The sequence below is a fragment of the Dipodomys ordii genome, unplaced genomic scaffold, assembly GCF_000151885.1.
Source record: "Dipodomys ordii isolate 6190 unplaced genomic scaffold, Dord_2.0 Scaffold80, whole genome shotgun sequence".
Lineage (NCBI taxonomy): Eukaryota > Metazoa > Chordata > Mammalia > Rodentia > Heteromyidae > Dipodomys > Dipodomys ordii.
Window position 1 is genome coordinate 5,059,202 of NW_012267296.1, and position 16,109 is coordinate 5,075,310.

Sequence of the window (16,109 nt, forward strand, 5' to 3'; positions counted from 1 at the left end):
TCTCACAATATAGTATCTTTTTAACAGTAAAGATACTGTTGAAGCTGAAATATGCAAAAACGCACATTGACCCTCATTCTATGAGCTTTCTGCAAGTTTCCCTGAAGGTTTTTTCTATCTTTCCATTTCCCCAATCCCAGTTTACCAAAGCATTCTTCCTATCTGCTACTTCTTACCATATACTTCTGTTTCTGCCAATTGAAATTATCAAAGAACCAATTTAGATGAGAAAATAAAAGCAAGGCTACACTAATTGTTAAGATGATACAGATATTAATGGTAACGTAAGTAATCAGGAAATTGTACATACTACATGAATTATCTATATGTACAGAAAGTTTACCCTACATATTAAATTTTGTTTAAGTTCAAATATATTATCTACAGGTCTTAGGTGCAGTGGACTATCATCTTTGGTCTTTCAGCAACTGATATTATATTAATATCACTTGATATTTCATCACTTATGTATCAATTTTCTAAATAGGAACATATTAACTATATGTTAAGCAAAACATAATGATGGTTAAAATCAACAAAAATTTGTGATGATGTGTTAGGACAGTAGTGATAATTTACAATGGTACTAGTGACAGTATACTATGGAACTTATCATGGTAGTCCAGTAACTGAGCAGATATCTACAAGATGTGGACATCTTCCTTATACCAGGTTTGTTTATTCCAGGTTTGTAATTTACTAAACAACATTCTTAAACATTTTTATTGAAAAGATGAGCATGTTCACTCCTAGATCTGTATTCTTCAATTCTAATGACTACCTTAGCCCTTTTCCCCATCCCCACCAACTGTCTAACTAATCAATAAATGTAAAATCTCTAGTTGGTTGACTAAGATAACTCTACCTTTATTGGAAAAACATAAACTAGATCATTACTGATTATTTTTTGGTGCATCAGTACTAGGGCTTGAATTCAAAGCCTGGGTGCAGTCTTTGAGCTTCTTTTGCTCAAGGTTAGCACTTTGACTCTTGAGCCATAGCTCAATTTCTGGAATTTTTTTGATAGTCTCATGGACTTTTCTACCCATGCTAGCTTTGCCCGGGATCCTCAGATCTCAACATCCTGAATAACTAGAATTACAGGCATGAGCCACTGTCACCCAGCATGATATTTATTTTTAAATGATTTTTCCTGTGTAAATGAACTTTCTCTGCATAGAATATTAAGAATGCTGTTTCTTACTTCATTCTAAACCCCTACAAAATCTTCATGTATGAATATTGCAAAAATGAACAAAATCCACAAAGCAGCATCATTACTAGGAACACTATCATTCCTGCAATTGTGTGTACCTTTGATATAGTAATTTCCTTCACCATTTAAAAAATGACCATATAGGAATTATATTTGTCTTCCATTTGTTCTTTGCAATGTGCTCCAAATCAACTACTGTTAATAAATAAAAATTACTGAATACTTTGTGTGTATAAGTTATCTAAAAGTTACCATCTGACAATTAAATTTTAACTTAATTCAAGCTTAGAACTTTCTAGGGAATCATTTAGGGGCATTGTTAGAGTTAGTGCTAGCCATTTGTGCAATATCTATATTTAACAACTAAATCTGAGTTTATTGTACGAGTCAGAAAAGAAATTAAATTCTGATGAAGTACTTTATTTCCTAAGCATCAAAGGTGAAAGTTCAAACAATTTCTTTAAAGAAAGAGACAACAAAAATAACAACAAAAAAAACACTAACAAACCAATTCTAAAAAAAAAGTAATCTGGGCGCTGGTGCGTGAGGCTTGTAATCTGAGCTACTCAAGAAGCTGAGATTTAAAGCCAGTCCAGGCAGAAAACTCCCCATTAAACTCCTGTCTCCAATTAACCACTCAAAAACTGGAAGTGTCACTGTGGCTCAAAGTGGTAGAATACTAGCCTTGAGCAAAAGAGCTCAGGGACAGTGCCTAGGACCTGAGTTCAAGCCCCACAACTGAGAAAAATTAAAAATAAAGAAAAAGTATATGCATAGAAATTTTTTAGTTTTGTGAAAGAATGTGAAATGGTATGTATCCTCAATATCATATTGATTTATATAAGTAAATGCTACTTTTTCCTTTTCATCATGTAGATTTTTATTTTTTAAATATTCTTTTCTGTTGTTGTTGATCCTGAGTGCAGTGTTCATCCTGGGAAGTATGTTTTTTTCTCGCTTGAACTCAGGGCCTGGTGCTGTCCCTGAGCATTTTTGCTGAAGGCTAGCACTAAATCTACCACTTACAACACAGCTTCACTTTCACCTTATGGAAAATACTTTGGAGATTAGAGTCTAAGTCCTCCTGGGGCTGGCTGCAAACTGTGATACTCAGACCTCAACCTCCTAAATAGCTAGGATTACATGCATGAGTCATCAGCATCCAACTCACCCTAGGTTTTCAACCACATCAAAGGTAGTTCGTATCATTTCTCCTTGTTATTTCTTCTGCAACAGTAGCAGTATAGGATAAAAGCACAGATTTTAGGCAAGAACTCAATTTCTACCATTTCTAGATGTTTTTATTTGGGTTAACTAATTTAAGATGTACCTCTCATAGCATTATGGTGAAAATTAGAAAATATGTATTTGAAATTCCAGTCAGGGATTAAGTACTCAAAATTTGACAGTTTTTATGGTCAGCAAATTCCCAGAAAGCAATTTGCCAGTGTCTCTATATAGTAGGAACTCAAAGGCTCTCTAGTGATGGACTCCACATTATATTGTTGTACATGACCTGACATTATTTCACAGGCCTTTCATGGCCTGTGGGCAGGACATTTCACACCCTTCTGTAACAATAACATAAATTTTAAGTCTGGAAAATGACAAAAATAGAAACGAACACATTAGAAAACCAAATAAACACAAAGCTTCCAAAACTCAATTGTATATTACACCTAAAAAATATATCAGAAACTATGGCCTGAAGATGTGGCTCAGTGATAAAGGATTTGTCTAGCATGTGCAAGCTGCTGATTTTGATTCTAGACACTATAAAACAAAAAAGATGCAAAATAAATGTACTTTGATTTTGTAGTTAGTATCTTTGAATTTAAATACCAAACATAGGAACATATTAATACACTACCAGTATTCATTTTATTCAACACAGTGCAGTAAAACATCACGTCTGGAGACTTGAAATTAGAGGACGTCATTGTATTTGTACATTTCTGAGGTACTACTACAAGTTTAAAAATCACTGCATTTGCACAATCTTTTTATGGGTCCTGTGGCTAGAAACTATCTTTTGGAAACTATATTGAAAAATTTCTTCACAAAGTAATAAAACTTGAGGGATAGGTTGGATTGTAAGAGGTGATATGAGTTAGCTCTCTCACAAAACTGGCTTATTTACTATGAGAACATGCTGTGATAAAGCAAAGAGTTGTAGAGGGAGACAAGATAAAAAGAGCAGTAGAGGAAATGAATGTTATCAAAATGTGCTACATGATTGTGAATATTATAAAGAAATCCATTACAGTTTGTAGTCAATAAAAATAGAAAAAATATATAGTTGCCCCTTTGTGTTTTTCTTTTCTACATACACCTGTGGCTCTTCTTTTACAGTTATCTGCCTTCAAATTTTCCATCCTCAAATTATTATACAAGAAGATTACACTTTAATATGCCCATTAATGTCTACAGGATATCTCAATCAGTCATGTCTTCCATCATTCTCTTCCTTTCCACTTACCATTTTCCTAACCAGTCACCTCAATTTTCCCCTTCCTTTTTCATATGTATACATTGAGTATTATGACTATATGCATCTACTGTTCCCTTTTCCACTCATCAGCCCACTCCCTGGCTAGTTCCCTCATTTAATACATATTTGAACCTCTTGATGATATTCATTTGGTTAAACTATTGATTTTTCCTTTTTACCTTTCATTGCATCCATGCCCCCTAGAGCATAAAGTGCACCCACGGTTGATTTTCTAGGTTTTGTTCGAGGGCTTTGCATCAAGGGTCTTCTCTCAGGCAAAAGATGATACTTCATAGCTTCCATTAGGAGCTTCTGGCAGGCAAGGTTACCAGTAAACATGGAACTGTTTTCAAGATCTGCAAGCAACTGAGAAAAAATCATGCCATCCATTTATATCAAGAACCCACCACTTGAAAACAAATCCAAGAGACTAGTTGTGTCTGGCCAAAGAAAGCAGCTCCTAGTCTACTGCACACAGTTCATTCAAGCAGTGAACTTTTGGAGGATTGGAGGCAGTATAGTGGTAGTGGGCATGCAAACAGGCTTTGTTAAAATAGTCTCACCCAGAGGAGATGGCATCACTTCTATGGAACATTCTGAAAGTACATACTTTGAATCAGGTAAGGAAATATATGTTTTGTTTTCTAGGCAGCCAAGATCTCATCAAAAGTAAATGGTAAAAATCATTATCTGGCATAAAATAATATCATAATGCACTGATGAAAGTTGACGAAGTATTTTTTGTCCTGAGATGAGGTAGAAAGACGTAAAGAGGATATTTCAGAATATTGTCAAGGGGCATCTAAAACTGGTTTCCTTCTGGTTTGGGTTCCACAGTATCACAGGACATGGAGCAAGTTTGTCAGAGTGGTAGTATGAATGCCACCCTATAAAACCTCTCTGAGGTTTCTTACTCTACACCATCATCTTCAGATGCTTTATCACACCACCTATAATCACTGATGGATTACTGATGGCCTGATGAAACCCTAGGGAATTATTTATTGTCTCTGTGGTTGGAAATAGGTTTGAAGACTAAGATATAAAATACTTTCATTTTTCATTTGCTTACATTCATTATACAGGTGATTTCATTGGTACATTTTCATGTATGTTTACAATGTGTTCCAATCAACCTTATTCCCTTTTCCTCCTCTCCAATTTCTCTTTTCCAAAAACAATTTCAACAGGTTTATTTTTTATAGTTGTGAATAATCCATTTTGACATTACTTAACTTGCTTCATCCACCTTGTTAGCTTAATATTTAACTGTTTTGTAGAAATATTTATCACCATCCTCTTGTTACAGTTCATTTCCAAAAATATTAGCTTAAGGTAAGTTTTAAATTGATTTTTTAAAGTCTACACTTGCATGTCATTGCCAATCAAATACATCCTCAAGAAAAGATCATAACCTGAAAGCTAGGAAAAAGCCATTCTCATAGGTAAAAAGACAAAAGTACCATTGGTTGGGTGTGTGAGTTGTAAATTCAAGCCACACATGGGAGCCCATGATTGTAATTCTAGCTATGTGAGAGGTGGAGATTAGCTCATGATTAGAAACTGAAAAATTCACAAGAGCATATGTCAACCAATAAAAAGAAGCTAGATGTGATTGTGCATGTTTGTTATCCCAGCAATGCAGGAAGTATAGAGGGATCATGGTCCCAGCAGGCTTAGGCAAAAAAGGAGGACCCTGTTTGAAGACAAACTAAAGTAAAATGGTCTGGGAGCATGGCTCCAATGGTACAGCAGCTGACTAACAAGCATGAGACTCTTGAGTTTAAATCTCATTACCATAAAAAAAAACAAGAAAACAGACCTCCCAAAGAATAACTGCTGCAAGAATATCAAATAAATAAGTGAGTGTAAATGTGAGGATTTCTAATACATTATATCAATTTATCTCAAATTTGGGGTTGCATAAAAATTATCTGGTGTACTTGTTAAAACATACTCCTCAGCCTGACTTGCAGACATTGCTTCAGTGCATCTGAATCAGGGCCTGAGAAATTATATTCCTAACAATCCTTCAAGTGATGTCATGCTGCTGCCTCATACATACCTTGTCTCAGAGAACAGATATGTCACTTAGACTCGCTTGCGAGTACCACAACATGTACAAGTTTACAATATATAAAATCCCTGTATATTCTGAAGCTCATCTATGAATTCTAGGTTTAGAATCTTGGGTTTAAAATTACATAGGCCTGTAATTCTTTTAGGATAACTGTTGTCACAGCTCTGGATGGATTTGCTGTCTCCAGTATGGCAGTCCATATTATACTACTGCATAAGTGCAGAGTCAAGGGAAATCTATGGTTTCATAGGATGCATTGGACAGCTGAATAAGTACATAGGTAGAGCTTTAATTTCTATGATCCAGATAAAGTTCCATACCTGAGGCCGGAGTAGTGGTAGTCTGATATAAGAAAGGAGCATCGCCAGGTCTTGTTGCCTAGTCTGAGTATCGTGGCCTACCCACTGCATCAGAGCATGTAAAATGGTTTCTTCATCAGGCACATTAATATCATCACTGCATAGAAGTTTTGAAATTTCATTAGCTGGAAGCAGGAGGAATTCTTGATTTTTAATCACCTCAGTGAAATTGTCCTAGGGAAGAAAGACCAACTATTGAAACTTTGCACTTTAAAACTTTTTAACAATTTGATTTTTCCCTGGGATACAGGTGGACCCATTGCAACAATATACAAGACGTTATGTGGAAAACTCGAACTTCACAACTTTGGCAGGGAGGAGGGTATGGGAGGGCATGGATGGTAAGGGGAAACAAAGGAGGAGGCAATAATGTTTGATAAGAAATGTATTCATTACCTTGCTCATGTCATTGTAACCCCTATATATGGTATTTTCACAATAAAAAACTTATTAATTAAAAAACTTTTTAACAAAAGAAGCCTACAAGAATATCACTTTGTCAAACTTCTAAAAAGTCACAAAGATGGATATGTGAATTTATATACTCAATAGTTGCTTTAGGCTGCCCATGACTAGTGTATAAAAGACTTCCAAACTGAGAAGCCAAATGTGTCCACTAGGAAATGTTTATGAAATACAAGGAATACCCTTAAGAACTACAGTGACTGAATCAATAAATATTAAATGAATATGGACAATATATTCTTCCATATTGTATAAATTATTGATTATATTTGGTACAGTAGAATGTCATGTGGTGTTAGAATGTCATATCTAATAGCAGGGCTTTTTCTTCCAGCTCTTTCTTATGACAGCAACTTCAGACTCCAGCACTATCTAAACTATGTTTGAGTCAAAAGCCTTAAAAGAACGGCTGAGCATTTTTAAGATGGAATATTTTGAAGGACTGGAAAAGTTAACTTTGGCTCCACATTTGACACAGCAACTAGACTTATTAAAAGAAAAAAAAGATATTAATACTAAAGAATTATCTATTGGAAAATTGAAATACATCCTTTTATGGTACATCCTACACATTCAAGACAATCAAAAGACAGATGTAGTGGCTCACATATGTGATTCCATTTACACTGGGTGTGGATCAGGAGGATGGCAGTTAGATGCCAGCACAGGCAAAAAGTTACCTTGGTTACATCTCAAGAAACAGCAGGTATAATGGCACATTCTGATAATATCAGCAATTTGGGGGATGAAAGAGAAGGATCATCACATTCTTAGGCTGGCTCAGTTAAAAATGGAGAGACCCTACTTGTAAACTAAAGCAAAATGAGCTATGACATGGCTCAAGTAGTAGAGTTGCTTGTCTAGGAAGCTAGACACCGTGAGTACAAATCCCAGTTCTACTTAACAAGCAAATAAATGAAGATAATGTAAAAATTATTGTTTTGAATTTTCTTCAACACTTCCATGAAATGGTGCTCCATTTCATGCATATTTTATATATTATACCTCAACTTTCCCTTCTGTAATAATGTTATCAAGTTTCACAACTGTTTCAATTTTTCACCAAAACAATACCACCACATTTTTCTAGTTTGCAAATTTTTTCTATTTATTTTCTTTGAAAACATGATCATTTCTAACATTTTCACAGTGAATATCTCAAGAAGAAATGCAATACAATATGGTTCTGAAATGGATATAAGCATTTCTACTAGGGGTAACCTTAATACAGCCTCTAAATATTTTGTGGCTATGGGTAAATCAAATCACTCCATCACCTCCTTAGTTTAGTCATTGTAGAACTGAATGAACCTAACAACAAACTTATACACACTGCCATCAAATTTTATGGCCCAATAAAGAAGATTTGAGACCATCTTATTCCAAAGTAACCTGACAATTTAGAAAAGGAACCCATTTGTGATTATGGCAAGTAATCAAGAGAAAAAAGATACTCTTACTGTGCCACATATCTGGCTGAAAATATTTTCAATGAGAGAAAATAATGCTGCTGTCATTAATACATTGCACTTTATTAATTATTTCATATGCATTATATTATTTTCAATGTGATCTTATGGGGAGCTGAAATCTCTCTGGTGGAAAAGCATACTCCACATATAATTTGATGTCCTACACAGTGAGCTGTAAAGTCTGATCCAAATAGAAGCTTCCAATATCATATCTACAGCATTCTATTCTGTAGTTCTATTCTGCCTTTCCAAGTGACAACAAAACCCTACTGGTAATGAGAAAGTGTTAATATGATTTTTTTAAAACCATATTTTACTCTTTCTCTTTGTTCTCCAGTGGAATAAAAGCAAAAGAGAAAAGAAAAAAGAGAAAGAGGAAAAAGGTAGGATGAAGACACATCTCAATTTGTAAGACCCACCCAATGCTAATATGGACAACAGAATAGTTTATCAACATGATGATGTATCTGAAAGAGTAAAAGTTAATATAAATGGCTATTATCACCCATAGCTACAAATTGCATTTTCTGATGGTCACTTATGAGTTGCTGCTTTATGAAACTATTGAAAGTTACTGAACATTGTAGATTAAAGTAAATAAAAGTAAATAGACTGATTTTAAATATTTTGCATACCAGTGAGTGGAACACCTGTGTAATCTTATCTACTCAAATAGGCTGAGACCTGAAGGATCACAGTTTAAAGTCAGTAAGACTCCATCTCCAATTAATCAGCAAAATGCTGGACTGCAGTCATACCACAATGGGTAGAGTACTACTAACTGTGATCAAGAAAGCTAAGCAAGAGTGAAGTTTGTATTTAAGTCCTGAGTTGAAGCCCCAGTAACACATCCCCAAAGTATATATGTACAACACAGCAGAATCCACTACTATAGACAATTAATTACTCTGGAAGACTTCATTTTAGCTAGAGTACTAGGGTTTTAACAATGAATTCAGAGCCTTGAACTTTTTAGGCAGGAATTTTACACTCAAACCATGCCATCAGCCCTGAAGACTAATTTTTGAATGTTTACTTTTGAAATTATATTGATATTTCAAGGTAAATATTTTTTCTTCCATGTGCTTTTCACAATAATCTTCTTTTGTGCATTGGGTTCATCATTCATTTTTTAGGTCTATATTTAAATTGCTATAAATTTATTAAATGAATATGGTCTTTATTTGGTCATGCATCATTGATGCAGAGAACTATTTACATGCCCAAGATGGTTAATTTTATGTGCCAACTTGATTAGATTATGGGGAGTCCAAACAATCGGTCAAGCAATATTGAGGTATGTCTGTGAGGGTATTTCTGGAAAAAGTGCTACCCACATAAGAAAGGGTCTTTCAATTTACTATCAATTAGTGATTGTGATTAAATCCACAAAAAAGTTAAGCCATTATTCTTAGACATTAAGTTATTGTTTTGAGCTGGGTACTGGTAGCTAGTGCCTCTAATCTTAGCTACTATGATCTGTAGGATCTTAGGTAGAGCCTAGCCTGAGCAGAAAGGTCTGTGACATTCCATCTTCAAATCAACCAGCAAAAGGCTGGCCTGGAAATAAGCTCAAGTGGTAGCACACCAGCTAAGCAAGCACATGCGTCCAAACCCAGTACCACCAATGTTTTGAAAAAAAATGTATTTGCTTTAGGTTCTGGGTGTCAATGGCTCACATGTGCAATCCTAGCTACTCTGGAGGCTAAGATATGAGGATCATGGGTCTAAGCCAACATGGGCAGCAAAGTCCATGAGACTCATCTCCAATTAACTATCCCCCCAAAAAGCCAGAAGTGTGTACCTGAAGTGGAAGAGTACTAGTCTTGAGCAAAAAGGCTCAGGGACAGCATCCAGGCTCTGACTTCAAGACCCAGAACTGGAAAATATATATTTGCTTTATTATACTATCTATACAGTATTCCTAACATACTATTAAAACAAGACTTTTCACTCATTTCACTGTCTTCTTGATATATTGCTAATATAACTGAGGACTGAATTTTTAATTATATCCTGCATTAGCACACATGACAAATTCATTTTGAGCAACAAAAAAATGTTTCAAGCTGTTTATGAGAATATATTTTGCCTTCAAGAATAAGATACCAGAAAGGAAGATACTAGATCAGGTATTAAAATACCTAGGTTCAAGAATTTACATTATTTAGGGTCTTGGAAGGTGGCTCAGTAGTAGAGCGCTTGCCTTGCATGCATGAGGCCCTGGGTTCGATTCCCTGGCACCACATAAGAAAAAGAAAAAAAGCCGGAAGTGGCGCTGTGGCTCAAGTGGTAGAGCGCTAACCTTGAGATGAAGAGCTGAGGGACAGCACCCAGTCCCAGAGTTCAGGCCCCACGACCGGACCCTCCCCCCCCAAAAAAAAAAGAATTTACGTTATTTAACAGGAGGTATTTAGTGTGTGGCTTTTGTGGTAAGATTTACCTTGAAACCTACAGAATAGCTGCTACTTTAGATTCTACAGAATACAATCTATATTGGGGACCTAGAATTTAAATAGCATTGATGAAATGTCAGGTTTGAAAACATTAATCCATTACAATATGATACTACAATAATGATGCCATTTTAGAAACACATTTGAAATCTCAAAATTGACCAATCACCCGAGGTCAAAAGAAAGAAGGAAAAAGATTTTATTAATCACCCGAGGTCAAAAGAAAGAAGGAAAAAGATTTTATTTTTTTGGTGGGGGGTCCGGACGTGGGGCCTGAACTCTGGGGTTGGGCGTTGTCCCTCAGCTCTTCAGTTCAAGGCTAGCGTTCTACCACTTGAGCCACAGCGCCACCTCCGGCTTTTTTCTTTTTGCTTATTTGGTGCTGAGGAATCGAACACAGGGCCTCAGGCATGCAAGGCAAGCGCTCTACCACTGAGCCACCTTCCCAGCCCCAGGAAAAAGATTTTTTTTTTAAATTGCAAGCACCCAAATTTTACAGATTTAAAAATTCTAAATCTAATACAAACTCTAGAAAAATATTCTTTATCTTTGTGATCTCTATCCAAAATTTTTACATGCTCATTTTTATGTAATTGTGTCTTATTTCTTTATTCTTTTAATTTTTTTCGGTTGTGGGGCCTGAACTCTGGGCCTGGGCACTGCCCTGAAGTCTTCAGCTCAAGGCTAGCACTCTACAACTAGAGCCACAACACCACTTCTGGTTTTTTGTTTTTTTTTTGCTTATGTGGTGCTGGGGAATTGAACCCAGGGCCTCATGAATGCAAGGCAAGCCCTCTACCACTGAGCCACCTTCCCAGAACTTATTTCTTTATTCTTAAACAATGAAAACAATTTACTTATCTGAAAAGAAAATCATTCAATTAGATTTCACATTGAAATTAATCTTTTTTTTTTCATTTACTATTTTACTTGTTTAAAAAATTAAAGGAAAACCTCTGTTCAGGTTCCTTATCTGTCCTACAGTCTAGGTTTCATGACAGCCCCTTGACTGACATGTTCACTTAATTCATTATAATTACAAGTAGAATTAAAAACTAATTTTGTTAAAAGATAAAACTGCAAGCTGGGCACAAGTGGCTCATACCTGTAATCCTAGCTATTGAGAAGGGTATTGCGATCTATTGATCACAGTTCAAAGACAGTCCTGGCAAAAAAAAAAAAAAAGGTCTATGAGACTGTTATCCCAGTTTACTACCAGAAGTGGTAGAATGCTAGCCTTGAGCAAAAAAGCTCAGGGACAGGGCCCAGGCCATGAGTTCAAGTCTCAAGTATGGCACAAAAAAAAGAGACTGAACTGAAAATTTGTTAAAACCCCAAATACTAAGACAAACAGTCCACTCAAGAAAATTGTTTGAGTTACTAATTTTAGTACTCTTAAGCTCTTCTAGTTAGTATTGATTCATGAATATTAGCATTTTTCTTAAATGAGTGATATTGATATTGATATTGCCATTTTAGAAACACATTTGAAATCTCAAAATTTGACCAATCTCCTGAGGTCAGAAGAAAGAAAGAAAAACAGTTAAAGAAAAACTTTCTAGCACTCAAATTTTACAGATTTAAAAATTCTAAATTTGATACAGACTCTAGAAAAATATTCTTTATCTTTGTGATCTCTATCTAAAAATTTTACATGCTCACTTGTATGTAATTGATATATTATTAGAAATCATTTGTGCAATTTTATAAGTTACATTTCTAATTATGAAAAATATCAGAGAAGTACTATTTTTCTTTCTCTTGTAAATTTTTCTTTCTCTTGTTAGTTTGGAGTAGTCTTTTCAGTTTTTCAAGTTTTGAGATCTAGATAAATGTGTTTGGTGTCCTGAGTGAAAAACTTGTCAGATATATTGATTCATATCTGTAATCCCAGATGTTCAGGAGGGGGGAATCAGAAAAACCATGCTTTGAGGCCAACCCAATCTCAACCAATAAGAATCTCAATTTATCAATCAGAGGATCACAGTGAAGGCTGGCCTAAGCAAAAAACCAAAAGAAACAAAAAAAAACAAGCAAACAAAAAAACCAGGAGAACCTATATAAAACATAACTCATGCAAAAAGGTCTGGGGGAGTAAAACTTAGGAAGCCTAAGGCCATGAATTTAAAACCTTATGTACCATCAAAAACAAAAACTTTCTGTACTATAAATCAGCAAGACAAATAAATTCATGTGGTATATTATGTGCAAAACATCTATAAATTACTTGTCTATGTTTCTTCCTAATTTAATTTTATCACAATATTTAATACATTACTACTTTGTCAATTTGAAGCAGTCTTACCATAGTGTACTTATGTGCCACATTCAGGAGCTTGTTACAGCCCTGGGCATCTCCAAATGACCGCATGCCTAAGCAGTTTGAAGGATGGAGTTGCTTTATGAGGAAATTGGAGCAAACTTCAATGACCTGAGTCAGCTGCAGAAGACAAGCTGCAGCCAGCAAATTTTCAACAGTATCTTTTTTCAATTGCAGGACACCTAGACAATTGGGAAAAGTACAGCATGACAATACATTCAATATAGACACAGATATACTAGCTGGGGTAATTATTCTATTTCTCACTTTAGGTATTTAGTGATAGGAGCTACTTTGAGAAAATGTTTTGAGGCTGAAATCTTGTGCCTACTAATAAAAATGGCTGAAGGGAGCCTCACTACAGTACTAAATGCAACTATAACAAATGAACAGTGAATAGTATCTGTACAAAGAAGAGCAAGTTATTTATCATCTTATGCTTGTATTTAAACCTTATATTGGTCACTCAAGAGAGCATACAGTAATATCACTATGAAATAAGCAACTTTAGTTGTCAATGATACTGAAATAAATCTAGAAAGGATTGTTTATATTATAACTGAAGTAGTATTATGTCCCAGTATATAGGAAGAGTAGTGAACTATTTCTGTCCATAAATGTCTTTCTGACTAAATGAAAATTAATACTATATTTATTTTCTAGGGAGGATGTCTTTGCCAAAATACAATGTTGGGAACTGACTTCTGGCACTGTCTCAAAAGGGAAAAAGTGTCACAAAAGTAGCACTAATAAAGAATTATTTTTATAACTGTTTTAAGATAAAAATCAGGCTCTCTTTCAAAATAACTAGAATGATTTTTAACGTGATTAAAAGTATTATTTCCTTTACAATGATATATATCATATGTATACATAATTTTTAGAACAAGCATTATGGATGATTATTGAAAATATTATAGATTACTTTCTCAGATACTCTTACTTTGTACTATTTTAGCCAAGCTATAGATAATATTTCAAATGGCTTATATAAACTATAAACTGTTTTTTTTCTGGTTTGAGGGTGTAGCCCAAGTGGTAGAGTGCCTACCTAGCAACCACAAAAGACTTAGTTCAAGTCCCAATGCCCTAAAAATGTTTTATTTTTTCTTCTAAAATACATTAATATAGATCCTATATAGTTGCCCAACTATAAGGAAAGTGTAGTCGTAGATACTGTTATGGGTTCTCTACATTGTTTAATATGTGAAATGTGTTGTAAAGGAGTGTGGTCTATCTGCATTGTTTCATGTAGTTCCTTACCACAGGTTTTGGAAAGACAACCCTACCAATCAGTATCTCCTGAGAAGTGTAAACTATATCAGTTAACTGTCATTCTCAATATCCCCTGCATACCTACAGCTACTGATCTACCCCCTATGTCTCTGACTTTCCTTATTCTGGAAATTCATTGAGTACCTTTTGTGACAGGCTTCTTTCCACTAGTATGGTGATGTTAGAAGTAATTTATCTCATAGCACCTAACAGTATTTCACTCATTAGCACTGTCTACTAATTTCCTATTATACCTATTTACTAAAGTTAATGCATCTATTCCTCAAGTTTTAATTCTATGTATTATTATTATTATTATTATTAGTAGTAGTAGTAGTAGTAGTAGTAGAAATGCTGATTTACATAGTGCTGTACATATTTTGGTGTGGGAATGGTTTTCACATCTTTAAGGTATATATGTAGAGGTGTGTTGCTCAGTTACAAGCTATACATTATAAACAATATTCAAATGGGTTCACTTTTTCAAATTTGCTTGACTTTTGAAGAACTCTTATATTTGTTTAATTTCAAAGAGATGGTTGTTGAAATCAATTTGTCAATTGAGATTTCATTGGATGCATGTAAACATAAATACAATAGTGCCTCTGAATGATAGAGATGTTCACTATATATTAGGAATTTTGTAACAACACTATTTTTAAATTTAATTTTTATTATCTTTAAGTAGTTATACAAAGCAGTTGCCATTTAACAAAAGTTTATGAATACAATGCAGCTTAATTAGTGTCGCCCCTTTCAAGATTCTGAACCACACAGCATGACCTACCCCCTTCCCTTATTTTTCTTAATTTTGTAGTATAAACACTGAATTCTTGACTGCATTATCCACCCCCTCTTCTCCTCTTCATCTACCCTCTTCCCCTCTTGCATGTATGAGTTTCCTGGTGTTTATTTTAGCAACACTATTTTTTTAATCACAAAAACGCACTCAATAGTGGAAACCTATAAGGGAAAAAGAGTTTTCAAAACTATTTTAAGGACAATGCAGGCAAAAATGTTGGAAAATAATCCTGCAGAAACTCAGGAGGTATGTTCTAACTGTCTACAAGAAAAATGATACATAATTAAATAAATCTATTTAAACAGTAGGAGAACTTAAAATGATATATTTATTATGGAAAATCAAAGTACATTTTTGTCCCACAGGATAATCCAATTACTTTTGTACTTTTAGTAAATAGGAAAGACGCCAAATAAATCTCAACTGTCCAATCAGAAGTTCTTCCTTCCAGTCTGTTTTGTACAACCAAGAATGTGGACACCCTGAAGGGAGATAAGGAATGTAATATAGGGGGTGAGGTTAGTTGGAATACATTATAAACATGTGTGGGAAAGTAGCAAGGGAATTATCCCTGTATAACTAATGTAAGCTAATAAAGAGACAAAAAAGTGTATCTTCCCTACTCAACAGGCATGCTCATCTATTTTTGAGTTAAAATACTTCTCTGCTCTCACTTTTTAATTTCTTGTTATTTTATGATACTGAATTTAAATACTATTACCTAGGGAAAGTTATTTAGCCTATCTATCCTTCAATTTTCTCCTCTGTGATATGGAAATAACAATATGTTATATAGGGCTATTCTGAGTTAATACATCTCATCTCAAGGACTCACCTGTGTAAGCATATTGCACCAAGGAATTCAGTGCATTTGGATCTATTCCTTCCATCCTGACCTCTTCCTGTTTGGCTTCAAGCAGATCATTAGTAAACATTGCAGCAAAATAATCAGACACTGAACTGAGAACCAGCCTAGAAAGAGAAATAGTTCATAGGCACTTGCAGCAAAACCATAAAATGCATTCACCAAACCTGTCTAATTTCTCAGTCTATGTTATGTATGAAAAGTTTACAATTCATGAGTAGTGAAGTTAGAAAGTTAAAATTACTAAACTGATTTTCCTGTATGAGTTTGTTCTATTTTTTTCCTATTCATCAATCTCTTCAAAGTTT

The 16,109-nt window shown here is 34.6% G+C and overlaps 1 protein-coding gene across 2 annotated transcripts in view; it reads right to left on the reverse strand.

Moving 5' to 3' along the window:
* Klhl4 (kelch-like family member 4) overlaps nucleotides 1–16,109 on the reverse strand; it is a 59,937-nt gene that overhangs the window by 13,472 nt on the left and 30,356 nt on the right. For both annotated transcript variants that reach the window (XM_013024986.1, XM_013024987.1), the window contains 4 exons: nucleotides 15,772–15,908; nucleotides 12,845–13,041; nucleotides 6,108–6,320; nucleotides 3,887–4,073 (listed from right to left, as the gene is read on the reverse strand). In XM_013024986.1, the coding sequence (XP_012880440.1) occupies nucleotides 3,887–4,073; nucleotides 6,108–6,320; nucleotides 12,845–13,041; nucleotides 15,772–15,908 (734 nt within the window). The remainder of the gene's footprint in view (nucleotides 1–3,886; nucleotides 4,074–6,107; nucleotides 6,321–12,844; nucleotides 13,042–15,771; nucleotides 15,909–16,109) is intronic.